The sequence below is a fragment of the Hippocampus bargibanti genome, linkage group LG12, assembly GCF_051943395.1.
Source record: "Hippocampus bargibanti isolate YZ-2025 linkage group LG12, ASM5194339v1, whole genome shotgun sequence".
NCBI lineage: Eukaryota > Metazoa > Chordata > Actinopteri > Syngnathiformes > Syngnathidae > Hippocampus > Hippocampus bargibanti.
Window position 1 is genome coordinate 957,107 of NC_142745.1, and position 14,353 is coordinate 971,459.

At 42.0% G+C, this 14,353-nt stretch overlaps 1 protein-coding gene across 8 annotated transcripts in view; it reads left to right on the forward strand.

Moving 5' to 3' along the window:
* Positions 1 to 14,353, forward strand: part of ptprt (protein tyrosine phosphatase receptor type T) — a 127,394-nt gene that overhangs the window by 48,229 nt on the left and 64,812 nt on the right. For all 8 annotated transcript variants that reach the window (XM_089009492.1, XM_089009484.1, XM_089009487.1 and 5 more), the window contains one exon: positions 1,592 to 1,701. In XM_089009492.1, the coding sequence (XP_088865618.1) occupies positions 1,592 to 1,701 (110 nt within the window). The remainder of the gene's footprint in view (positions 1 to 1,591; positions 1,702 to 14,353) is intronic.

Consider the following 14,353-nt stretch of genomic DNA (forward strand, 5'->3'; position numbering starts at 1 on the left):
TGTCGTCGCTAATGACAGGAAACGTTGTGTGCAATGATTGCAAACAATACAAAAAAAATAGTTTTTTTTTTTTGGGGGGGGCGTAGATTTTTTTTTTTCAAAAACACAAAGAAATAATTTAAGACAGGAGCAGGAAATATGAGAAAATGTGTATTATTACAAATAATAATAATAACACTACTACTACTACTATTACTACTACTACTACTACTACTACTACTACTACTACTACTATAATAATAATAATAATAATAATAATAATAATAATATTTTGGGGGTAGATTTTTTTAAAAACACAAAGAAATAATTTAATACAGGAGCAGGAAATATGAGAAAATGTGTATTTTTAAAAAATACTACTACTACTACTACTACTAATAATAATAATAATATTTTGGGGGTAGATTTTTTTTGAAAAACACAAAGAAATAATTTAATACAGGAGCAGGAAATATGAGAAAATGTGTATTTTTAAAAAATACTACTACTACTACTACTACTAATAATAATAATAATATACAAAGCTGGGTTAGATGGAGGACATTGATTCACTGTGGCGACCCTTGACACACTAACACAAAAAGCAACAAACATGCAGACACTCACACACATGCACACACGCACAGCGGCGAATGATAATGTGGCGAACGTAAAGGACAGAATGTAATTGCATTTCTTTGTGCGACTGATTTGATTTGCGGGTGGGACTCATCAACGCATTTTAATGACCAAATGAAAATGGTCTTTGTAGCGCTTTGCCGGCTATTTGTTAACGTGTCCGTCTGCGGGGAAAAAAACATTCTTCATGACACGGCCAAGATGTCGCCGGCGCGCCGCTTGATGGATCGCACTCATTACGGCCTTTAAAACGCTTTAAATCGCCTTCCAGTTTGATTTTGTTTTGCTCTTTTTTTTAACCCCCCAAAAAGCAATGGAAAGAAAGGCCATTGATCCGAGCAAACGATGTTATTGCGCTTGATTGTTTAACTCGCCATCCCTTGTTTTGTGCTTGGTGTGAGACGTGCGTATCTCGTTTGCTAGAAAACTGGTCGCAAGGATGTTGCAACAACATCGTGCAATGATTCACACAACATGGATGACAAAAAATTGCCACTAAAATAAAACCTGTTGTTTTTCACGAGCACCGAGAAGCGGCAATTTGTGGCTTCGTCGCATCTCGGCTCGATGACTGTAATACGCTTGACTTTGGAGTCAGGCAATCCTCCACGAAGCGTCTCCAGCTGGTCCACAATGCCGCTGCTCGCCTCTTGACTGGTACTCGTAAGAGGGAGCACATAACTCTAGCTACTCTGGCATCCCTTCACTGGCTCCCTCTACATTTAAGAGTTCTTTTTAAGATCTTATTGTTATTTGCAGGAACCAATTCAGTTCTTAAGCCATGGTCTCGCCGTATGTGATTGCTGTCCACGTTAAACGCTTTGTAACAGCTTCAGCATTTGTTAAAGCGCGATCTAAATGAATATGTAGTGTCTTGTGTTGTGTTGTTGCGTTCTTGCTCTCGCCAGGACAGTTCCCGAAAGCGCACTTGTTGCTAGGCAGATTTCCGATGTTTTTGCGCGTGTGTTTGCAGTGCCCGGCTCGGTGCCCAAGGAGTCCATACAGGACACGCCCTACGAGGACAAGATCTTCCTCCAGTGGAAAGCGCCCAACGAGACCAACGGAGTCATCACCCAGTACGAGGTGAGTCCAAAGTCCAACCACAAAGCGGTCAGCCCCTCGCCTTTGATTTTGATGATATGAGAGTTTGGACAATGGTATCGTCTATTTTCCTGCTCTATTTATTGGTGAGTGCGACTAAAACAACTGCTAACAAGGAGGTGGAAGATTTTTGCCCAATGTTCCCCGCCCCCGATTCTCCAGCATTCTTTCATTTTTGAATTCAATACTCCAACACCCCACTGCTACTCAGAACAGATCCTCCAACAACAAAGAACCACATGCTGCTTCACCAGGGCTTCATAAAGCTCCATTTGCGACGCGTCCGTCATGGCCTCTTTTTGCGCGCCATTGGCTTGTTCGTCCAGCAACTCCATGTTTCCGCGTCACCTTCTCCGGTGTGTCGTCGCAGCACCCTGGACTAGTTTTTACCTGTGTCTCATTAATGCGGGGCCTGGCGCCATCTATTAAGCTCGCCGTCATCTACTAAACATATCACAGGCCCGGCACAAAGCTTCCCATTAGAGATAATGACCATAATGACTCCTTTTGTGGGATTAAAGGCATCATCTGCTACTTCTGAAGGCCTCTGTTGTCTCTTGCGTCTTTTCTTTTTAACCCGCCTTTGCTTTGGAGGACCAAACATCTCGCCCTTGGACAATGGGCTGGGGGCATTGCGGGGGTAGCGACGAAAGGTGCAGGTGGAGCGCGAAAAGCGAGGAGAGATAAGCCGCTGCGTTCCAAGTAGAAGCGGCGATACGTGAATGCAAATCAGTCGCCTCTCTTGAATGTGTTGAGATAATTGCGGCTAATTACGGGATTAAAGCGAGCGGGTTCGGTTGAGAGGCTGTGGAGGGGGGGGGGGGGGGGGGGGGGGCTTTTCCCCGGACTGTTTAGTTCACCACTAAAGTGCAATATTTCACCCATCGCTGTAATGCGATCGTTGGTGACAATAAAGAAATAAACAAATCATGGAATAAACAACTAACTGTGCACTATGTACAGTTTTTTTAGGAAACGCTTTTGCACAGTATACACTTGACATTTTTATTAGATTAACTCTTGCAATGCCATTCCCAAGTGTATTTGGGAATTGTAAATATGACATGGAGCGCCATTCCCGAATTTGTTCGGATTATGTTTTTTCAAGCGGTGGGGGGAGTGGGTGGTGCCAATAAAGCGCTGTTCGGACCTCTGGCAATGTTTTTTTCCCTTCCACCCGAAGGCAGTATTTGCCTTTTGTACAGCCGCCCCCATTTCAAGCTCAGATCACTCCAGATCCATATCGTTTAGGAATTAACTCTTTATTTCTGATGAAAGAAGAGAATCTAGGGTTTCTTACGCTGAATTGAATATTTATGTTGTCCTAAAACTCAATATTCTGTGGGTCCTGCAATTTGATTGGGAAATGACAAAAACCCTGGCACTGAAGTGGACACGTTTTTGCACATTTCTGGCAGTGAATGAGCGATGAGATTAATAGATGAAGAGATAAAGTAAAAGTAAAAAAAAATTGGTGTGCAAAAAAAAAATGTCTGCCTTCTCGTTTCAATGCAATCTGCAAAAATGATAAATTGACCCCTAAAAGTTTTATTTCATCGCAACAACGGGACACCGCAAAGCGCTCCCTCAAAGCCCCAGAAAATTGATACCAGTGGTCATGCCAACATCAAAAGGCCATATTTGCTCACAAAAGGCTCCAATTGAGCTCGAAAGGAGGACGGTGATGAGCCCGGAAGGCTGCCTGCATGACAAGAAGCAGAAGCCAGGAAATCTACCTGGATGCGAAGCCGTCTGGAGATCATTATGGCTAATTATGGGATAAAAGCGAACGAGGGAGCGAGCGCCACATGAAAAAGAACAGAGACGATAGCAAAAAGCGAGAAAGACAGAACCAAGATGAGAGTTTCAAGGACAAACGGACAAACACCGTACTAGAGACCCTCACGTTGTGTTGTACACTGCAAAAATGACACTTTTGTCAACAAAAAACTTCCATGTTGAACAAAAGTTGCATTTTTTTTTCTCCATAAGGTTGTTTTGCCCGTGAAAAAAAAGCTGTGGGAGGCTTGAATTGTGCCTTTGCAAAGAAATCGTTGTGAGCTCTGCCATTGACATCATTTTCACCATTTGTGTCCAAAATTGTGTGCACAAAAAGGGCTTCGAAGCGCGAGGGCTATGGAACACTTTCCTGTTTTGTGGGAGCTCTCAGTCCTACAGGAATGGTCCATCGATGAAAAGGTTTTCTTCAGCCGTCATCTGTACTTCTTTCAAGGTGTCGGATGTTTCGCTCGTTCTTCATACGAAAAGCTTCGTCAACGAACTAAACTTGTGTTGTAAAACAACAAAACCCTTCAATAAATCACGATGGTGGTTTAAGGTTTAATTTGGATCGTGCTTACAACAGACTTCAGGTAGCTGGTAGCTCTAGCCCTATATATATATATATATATATATATATATATATATATATATATATATATATATATATATATATATATATATACAGGCAGATAGATGGATAAATAGATAGATAGATAGATAGATAGATAGATAGATCCCTAATGGACATAGGAGGCGGAGCCAGACCTCGGCTTTGATAGGTCCCTGCTCTAAGGTTGGCGAAGTGGACGACTTGCTGAAGCTAATCTGATGACCTCTTTTGTCCTGTCTGATTATTGTCTATGATAGGGTCTGATTGCCCCATTCGCCCTGGCATTCACCTCATCAGCATGACTAAGCCTATGTGGTAACGATCTAAGAAGTCTGTTGTAAGCGCGATCCAAATGAAACCTTAAACCACCATGGTGATTTGGTGAAGGGTTTGGTTGTTTTACAACACAATTTTAGTTTGCTGACAAAGCTTTTCGGATGAGGAGCGAAACGTCCGACACTTTCAAAGAAGTACAGATGACGGCTGAAGAAACCTTTTCATCCAAGGTTTGCCGTTTTACCATTTCAACAAACAAAAGAAGTGATTCGCTCATTTAAAAACAAAATGTCATATTTTGCCATGACCAACTACAAAAAAAACAGCCAATGGTGAGACTGTGTCGGCCCACCCGCAAGTTGTAACAAAAGTCTGGTGGCTTCACTTTTGCCGATGTCAAACATCCCGCATCGATTTACTCTTTGTGCTGTTGATTTGTTGTGGACATCCCTCCCTCCCCGGGGGGGGGGGAGGAGACCGCGGGGCCCCTGCTGTGAGTCGCAGCGAGTCGCAACATGCATCGACGGCAAACGTCAATGAAAATCAGCGACAAAGAGGAAGCGAATAATGTGAGAGCCTCTAATTGGCAGCTGGCGAAATGTCACTTTCAGCACAAGGAAGGCTATCCAACGATCAATGGCTATTCACTAAAAAAGGAGTTGAACGTGAACAGCGGCAAGAGAACAATGCGCAACAAATTCCAGACGCTTTTCACCACAGTGAATTAAGGTTGAATGGCCCTTCTTGCTGTTTGTTGTAAAAAAAAAAAGACAAATATATATATATATATATATATATAAATTTTTATTATAATGTTGTATAATAACATAATAATAACAAAGAAGGAACATGAGAAACTTGAGGAGCCTAAAAACTAGAGGAACCGAGCTAAAATGGGGGGACAGACAGCACCCATGAGGGGTGAGACGAGGATTTAAAAGAAAAAAAAATGTTATTATAATGTTGTTATAAATGCAATGCTTGCATTTATTCAGTTGGGAGCAAAAGCCCGAATGTCAATTGGCGTTATCCGCAATGTAGGAACAAGTACGCACACGCACGCGTATGTCCAATGAAGCGTCGTTTGTGCAGGTGAGGCGGAGTAATTTGACTTTCATGTCTTTGCGCTTCAAAAGTCTCCGCTTTCACTTCTTGGCCGATGAAAGGGTTGCGCGCTCGCTTCTTCATCCAACACCAACTTAGTAGGAATAACTCGCAACTCAGGCGGGACTTTAATCAATCACAACAATGCATACGGGCAACGCCGCATTTAGTGCAGTGGCTGCGGCGCTAAACTAAAAACCCGCTCTCGAGCATCACTCGTTTATTACAACAGTCAAGTTACTTTCTTTTCTTCTTTCCGCGTCCAAAACAACAAAACAAAGTGTTTTTCTTTTTGCGTCTTGCACAATTGCTCAAATAAAATTTTGGAAATCCACTTTTTAAGTGTTGACCTTTGACCGCACGAATATAGTCAACTATACAGGCAGCATTATTTACTGTATTTATGTACTTATTTATTTTGTCAGTTATCTATTTTGCAGTCTCACCCTGTAAAATTGAATGAATAAAACAATTGCCAGAAAAGTAAATGAGCTGAATTTTTCAGCTGTTGCGTTTTTCCAGCTAAGCTAATTGATTAATAGCAATTACGCTCCGTGTAAAATGAACAAAGCCTTCGTTGAATCCAAACACCAATTAAACAGAAATGGCACATCAATTCAACGTAGCCATTTGCCATACGATTGTTGTTGTTTTTTAATACTAACGCTATGTTAATTACAAACAATCAATTCACCAATGATTCAAAACATGACCGAATGAAAAAAAAAAACATTAATAACATTTCGATCCATTGATTGCCCGTCGAAAGAACGGTGAAAAGGATGCAAGAAATTTCACGTGACTCTATGCTGAAAAAACACGTACATTGGAAAATATGTGAGTTATTATTGACAACGAGATTGAGATTATAATAATAATTCCTGACACTGAGCTTTGTCACCCTCTTCTGCCTCTTTTTGGTGCAACACGAAGTTTTCAGACCAAACAAGTACAGGAAAATGCATTGACGTGATGGAAGAACTGCTACAATGTGTCTTTCTTTTGGTCAGGGGCGTTCCTTCAGTGACGTCACGTACGGACTCGTCACCTACTCAAAAACAAGACTTCCAGAATATTCAGTGTGAGTCTTAAAACGTATTATTATTATTATTATTATTATTATTAAATGAAGTGACTAAAGTCCAGCCGATTTCCTTCCTTTTTTTTGTTGTCAGCGGCGCGATAGAAAAGAAAAGGCTTCTTCCTTTTCGTCCAGCTCATATTGTTCCGTCGTCAGCGACACGAGTCGATTTCGTCAGGCTTTCAAGTCCTTGAGCCGATGACCCCATTTAGTCGGTCCTGCAGCCTCTTTTAGCCTACAGGGGCGACGGCAGCGGTATCGCTTACCCCTGTGTCGACCCTTTGCGGCGCCGCCACCCGCGCCCGTCTCATATGTTGGTCGCAGAAGCCGAGCTGTCTCGGCTACGTTCCCTGCGGAACATCCCGTGCGGGTAAAAGGCTTCGAGTTTCTGCACTGTTGCAGATCTTAGCGTGGCAAAGCGGCAGCAAGAGGAACAAAAATGACCGTGGTCTGTAGCCAGGCATTAAGTTCTGCAGTCCAGCTTCTGGAGCATCCTGATTGCTTTTTTAACCTTCCTGGCCGTAGGGGGCGCCGATGAATCTCAGAACGCCACGATTGTTGCACGCATGGTGTTTGGTCAAACATCTAAAAAGAGCAGAATCACCCCATTTTGGACATTTTGAAGCAAAATGGACAACTTCATGCTTTGTTTTGTGCATGGTTGACTGAGAATTTTTGTCAGTCTACTCATGATCAAACAACGCCACCAAATGTCCTGTTTCATCCACAGTGCCCCCCCAAATTCCACCAGACACCGCTCCCAAAGCTGCTTCTTTGTTTATCTATCCATCTATCCATCCATCCATCCAACCCCCAAACCCAAACAACCTACCTATCTACCGTATGTTTCGAGTATAACGCGCAAAATTTCCTGCCATAAATAACTCAGTTTGGGTGCGCGTTATAAACGAGGCCTGGGAAAAAAATTATCATCTATATTTAATGCTTTATCCCTTCCAGGAGGGGGCAGCATTTCCATGCCTATTCAGTTTGGATTCTCGGAAAGACCCGGATCACGTGTATTCCGTTCTTTTTGACTGTTGATTAGCATTTCTTTAGCTACGCTTCATTTCCTTTCCTCGCCTCGCCCACACTGAAACGTGAGTTAAGCATTGCTGTTTTGCACAATTACCAATATCCAAAGTTTTCATTCAGTGTTCCTCATATTTTAATTGATATACTGTTACCCGAAGAAAGTGAAGAAGTTCACATTGTCAATAAATGATTTTTATCATGGACGCATGTGTTGTCACTTACAATGTTTGGTCTGAGCCGAGACAAAGTGAAACAACATTTTATACGGATTTTTAATTGAAAATTACGGGTGCGCGTTATATACGTGTGCGCGTTATACTTGAATAAATATGGTATCTACCTACCTACTTACCAACCTACCTACTTACCTACCAAACCCATCCACCCCACACCCAAATCATCCACCTAAACACCCACCAAACTCACCCAAGCACCCACCCACCTACCTACCTACCTATATATAATTTTTCGTTTCCTTATTTATTTATGTACTCATTTGTTAGTTTATGTGTGTATCTATCTATTTATTTGCATATGTATGTGTGTGTGTGTGTGTGTGTGTGTGTGTGTGTGTGTGTGTGTGTGTGTGTGTGTGTGTGTGTGTGTGTGTGTGTGGTGGGTGGATGTATGTATGTATGTATGTATGTATGGATGGATGCATTTATTTATTTTGTGGGTGTAAAAAAAACGGGGTTCATGGGCAACATTTTTAACTTAAAATGTGTGCTTTCAAAACAAAATGGCCGATCTTCCATGCATCGTAGCGCACGCCTCTTTGAAATTTGATCGTAGCAGTTTGCTCTGCCAAATGAAAAGTTTCCAGCAGCATCAGGGTCTAATTTGACTCCTGCACTCATTTCAACAGGCTAACAAAAGTTAGCGACCATGTTCTTTAGCATGTAAATGTAACGGTCCAGTAAAAGAAAAGAAGGAAAAAATGCGTATTGCGCTTGAGTGGGCTGTGACAGAAGAGCAATGTGCACTGGAGCGCTTCATGAACACGCTTGAAGGGGGGATCTTCAATGGCCCTCTGATACCTTGCAGTCCCTTAGAGACCGGGTCCAAGTGTCCTTGAGCAAGACACTTTTATGGCCCCGATGAAGTCTTTCACACCGGCGTGGGCGAGAGAGAGAGAGAGAGAGAAAGTGCGTGTAAGCGTGAACGAGGCCGAGGCGTCTGCTCTCTAAGTACCATTAAGGGAGCGCCGGTGCCGTGTGAATACATCCATCTCCATTTTGCCATACGCAATTATCCACCATGCGCTCATTCGTCACAAGCACGACAACTGGGCCGCCCGCCCCAGATGAGCCTAAATCCTCCTAGCCAATCACACACCACAAAGACAAAGGCGGAGAAATAGCTTCAGCTAGCTAAATGGCTGTTGCATGCTATGTGTGCGTCAGTTCAACGTCAGATAAGTGGCAGTTAAAGGACAAGCGACACCTCCGGACAAGTTGTGTCCATCATTTGTAAAATCACTTCAAATGAGCGCATTTGACAAAGATTCCACCGCATAGAGCGAGATTTTATCTTTTAAGACTGGCGCTGAATATTCAGGTAGTCTTGTTTTCCAGTTGATGACGATGCCTGACGTGACGTCACGGAGGGGACGCCCCTGACCGACACACAATGCATTTTGGGTACTTTTTCTGTCTAAAAACACCTTGTTGATTGCAAAATTAGAAAGAAAACTACATAAATAACGTGATGATGAAACGTTGTGTGTCGCAGCCAATTGCGATAACGCGCATAAAGAAGGTGTAAGTTGACACAAATTCCCAACGGACAAATCAGCCCATTTCCAACAGAGCTTGTGCGCCACCTTGAGCATTTTCTGGGCGCTACATTGGAGTCCAGACGGCTCCAATTGATACGGAAGGACTTCTTTAATCGATTGCAAACATTTATGCTTTCCTCTTCAGAACTTTTTGAATCATATTCATAACTGGGTGAGTAACAAGAGCGCATCTTCTCCAAATCTGAACTCTCTGAAGCCATTGTTTTGATTCTGGAGCAAGGCAGTGTGTGAAGGAGTATCCTTTAGTGACGTCAGGAACAAGGGTGCGGCATTTTCTGAATCTCCCCAGTTTCGAGCTCATTTGTGGCAATTTTGGGACACTTTCAGTAAATTTTATTGGTGTTTTGCATTTGACTAAAAATATCAGCCTGTGTGTTTTGGCTATTTTAGATGCTATAAAACGGTTTTCTGATGTCAGTTAGGAAAGAAAAAAATGGTGTCGGTTGTCCTTTAAGCGACAGTTGAGGTTCAGGTAAATGGCAGTCATACAAATGTCAGTGACGCGTTGGTCAAACATCGGACAAATGTCGATAGCTCATCAGATGCACGTCGGCCATGTGGCCGTCGCGCATTGGGACAAAAGGGCAAATGGTGTGCCGGTTTAGCATTGGAGTCATTGTGATGAGTCATTTGATGGCAGTTCGTTAGTGGAACAAACATCACGAGGGCTCTTGCTAACTAAGCTCTTGCTAGCTAGGCTCTTGCTAGCTAGCCAATTCCGTTCCTTTCTGTTGCCCAAAAAAAACAATAAATTGAACTGTGATCAAGTTTCCCAGAAAGGCTGGCAGGACTCCTTTGCTGATCCGAGCGTCGGATGAAACGATTGAGGCAGCTGTCGCCGAGAGATTAGCATCGCAGCTGCTGCTGGCGTTTGTTGAGCGTTGCTCCGCCACTTGTTGTCTTTGCGTCGCTCTCTCGTGTGGACTTAACGAAGCCACAGCAACTGTTTCTACTTCAGATTACGTTCTATGAGTTGGGGGTGCAATAGCTTGGGTGTGTGTCGAATAACATGACAGATATATACACGGCAAGTTCATGATAGCATGGTTATGCTTTTGTATTATTATTTTTTTAATTAGCATGAAAGGACAACCGACGCCTCCCGACAAGTTGTGTCCATAATTTGTAAAATGGCTTCCAATGACCTCTACTGAGCGCATTTTACAAAGATTCCACCGCATATAGCGATATTTTACCTTTTAAGACTCGCACTGAATATTCCGGAAGTGTTGTTTTTGACTTGGTGACGAGTCCTGACGTCACGTCACGGAAGGACACACTGTAGCAGTCCTTTCATCACCTCAATGCATTTTGCGAAAACTTTGTTTGGTCTGAAAACTTTGTGTTGATGGCTAAATTAGAAGGAAAACACATAAATAACGTGATGGTGAATTGTTGTGTGTTACACCAAACAACTATTTGATATTCGCTGACAAAAATTCCAAGGAGAAAAATCAGCCCATTTCCACGGAGCTTTGTCGCCATCTTGTTGCTGCTACATTTCTCTCCAGGTGCCTCAAAAGGACATGGAATGACTTCTTGAATCGATTGCAAACATTTATGCTTTCCTCTTCAGAACGATTTGAATCATATTCATAACTGGATGAGTAACAAGAAAGCATCTTGTCCCAATCTGAAGCCATTGTTTTGATTCTCAAGCAAGGCAAGACGTCTTGGCGTGACACCATGAACAAGGGGGCGGGGCCTTCTGAAAATGGCCACTTCCGGGTTCAAATTGAAGTTCAAATTTAAGTTATTTTTATTGGTGTTTTGCATTTGACTAAAAATATCATCCTGCGTGTTTTGGGTATTTTAGATGCTATAAAACGTTTTTCTGATGTCAGCGAGGAAACAAAAAAGTGGTGTCGGTTGTCCTTTAAGGCTAGTGCAGGTAGTACAGTGTGTGAGCACAAAATCTCATGTGTCTGGTTTGGTAGCGTTTGAGTTGTTTTTTTTTTGTGGCGTGAGGTGTGTAAACAAACTGTTAGGTTCTTGTAGTTATTTTTCTTTCACGTGGTGTTTCACAACTGCAGGACCGAAGAGGTGTTTCACCACCAATTTAGCTGCAAAGCGTGGGCGTCAAAGCCTGAGGGACGCTGCCCAGCGAGCCCACCGAGGCTTCCTTCCTGCCAGCTCGGCTGCATGCCTTTAATTTGCTAACAAGGTCTTTTTTTGTTTTTTATTTTATTCCTTCCACTTTTTTTTGGGCACAACATAATAGCTGCTGACGTCTGGCTGCTCACTTTCAGCGCAAGTCTGTGAAAGCCTGATCCCGGAAATAATTCAGCCCAAATTCAACATTAATTTAACCTCATTCTTTTGTTGTTCCCTTAAAACAAAATATACCAATTTAAAAAAAAGTGGGTTTTTTTTTACGTATTTTCAATTTGTGTATGCTTTTTGGCATGTTTTATATGCGCATCTGATACTGCGCAGAACACTCAAGCTTTCCTAGTCTCTGGTAGAGGACCCGAGCTAAAATGGGGGACAAACATCACCGATGGGGGGGTGAGACGAGGATTATTTATATATATATATATATATATATATATATATATATATATATATATATATATATATATATATATATATATATATATATATTTCGGTTGTATACAACGGTTGTAAAAGAAAAACAACAGTTTTTATATATATATATATATATATGTATGTGTGTGTGTGTGTGTGTGTGTGTGTGTGTGTGTGTGTGTGTGTGTGTGTGTGTGTGTTAAAAACTGTTGTTTTTCTTTTTTTTTGTAAGCATACACAGGTTTAAAAAACCATCAATTACATTCAAGTAAACAGGAGGCAGCTTAAATCACAAGGTGTGAGCTGGTGTTTTTTTCACAATAAAAACAAACACGAGCAATCATAAAAGATGGAAAATGAAAAAAAGTCAAGTGAAATAAGGCTGCTGCTGCTTCTGCCGCTGCTGTTGTATATACACATCCCACGGCACAGCCTCGTAAACATTGTTTATTACACGGAGAAACACACACACACACACAAACGTACGCATTGGCACACAAGGCAAAGTGAGCAATAGCTTCTTCTATGTGCAGGGGTCCACGCACAGTCCACACACGCCTTTGTCGTCATTAGGCTCAATAATGACGGACAGTAGATCATCGGAAACAACGCCGCCTTTGACATCTTATTAAAAAAAGGCATCTAGCGTGTTTTAATAAATGTCAATACTTCATTATTTCCTCTTGATGAACTCTCCAGGGGTCGGAGAGAACTTCTCGCGGGGAAAGGTTGAGCTGGTGACCGCTGCGCGACTCGCATTGTAAAAAAAAACAAACACGTTGCTTCCTTCGTCATGTTTATTTAAACGTCAGGGCAAAAGGCGTGTGTTAACACATTTGTGTGTGTGTGTGTGTCTGACAATAATTGAAACATTCAAAAAAACAAAAAACAAAACAAGCATGTCTTTTCAATGACTTCATTCACTGCCAGACAATGTGCAAAAAAAAACGGAGCCATTCCAATGCCAAGGGTTTTGCACTTCTTTCACCAGACAAAAAGAGTTAGTTCCTAAGTTATATTAGTCTGGAGTTATCTGAGCTTGAAATGGAGGCGCCTGTACAAAATACAATACAATACATCCAGTATTGTCCATTTCGAGGCGTTTGGACTCCAATGTAGCGCCCAGAAAATGCACAAGATGGCGCACAAGCTCTGTTGAAAATGGGCTGATTTGTCCGCTCGGAATTTATGTCAACGTCAGGCATTGTCATCAACTCGAAAACAAGATTTCATGAATATTCAGTGCGAGTCTTAAAAGGTCAAATATGCGCTATATGCGCTGGAATCTTTGTAAAATGCGCGCAGTAGAAGTCATTTCAAGTCATTTGACAAATTATGGACGCAACTTGTCCGGAGGTGTCGGTTGTCCTTTAAAGGACAACCCACGTCTCCCGTTGTTCTTGTTTCTAGTGGATATTTGTATTTGCAAAGGATTTATACTGATGAAACTCTCTCCAAAGCATCAAGTGAAAACCAGAACAGGTCGCCTCCGAAAAAGGACTCGGTTAGAATTCAGGACAAACTTCGCTCATCAGTTGTTTAGCAATTACAGAAGGAAAAGAAAAAGAGAATGCATGAAGGAGAATGACACTGTTGCCCTCCTTCATTGGCCAGTACAATTGGATAAAAAGAGAACATGTAATGAGTGTGCAAAGAAGAAAATTCTGTCTGTTGCTGTGAGCAATGCAAGGTGTACCTATGCATTCCATGGTTGAAACCATACCACAAATAAAAACATCCTGAATTATTGTCAATGCATTCTAGGTTCATTTCATGCATATGTGACTTGTTGTGAATGCATTTTGTTGTAATTTGCAGGTTTTGGAGAAAAAAAAATCTTCATTAACGTTGCAATAATTTTGTAAAACTTGTTATGTTGTTATGAAAGTGTACTGAAGGTTTCATAACGTTTGAACAACAAATAAATAAGTTATAACAGTTAGCTAGTTCTGAATTTCCTGCTGAAACCTCCCAGGGAGCACACTACAAAGCTAGGCTGCAGGCAGAAATGCAAAATGCCTGCTAGGGAGGAAAGAGTTAAGACTTCACATTTGGATTGAAATTCATGATAAAACTCATTTTAAATTCATTTAAACGTCCTTCATATTTATTTGAACGCCAAAGAAAACAGGCTCTTTCGCTCTTTTTGTGGTTGCACGCAGTTTGGTGCCGGTGTCTTTTTGCCGCCGTCGTCAAGTGAAAAGCCAAAGAAGAAGCAATCCAAAGTAGGAACGGACCCAGCAGATGATGTTTCATGGCGGCCAAAATGCTTAGTGAGCGCTCGCTCGCTCGCTAAGCATTTCGAGTGCGCCTTTCTTCACGTTGCTGGAATGTTATCAGCGAAAGGTTTTGTCTCGAGAGGCGTTGAACGCCTCGTTTAGCGGCGGCGGAGTTAAATGCCAAGACAAGAAGGTGAAAG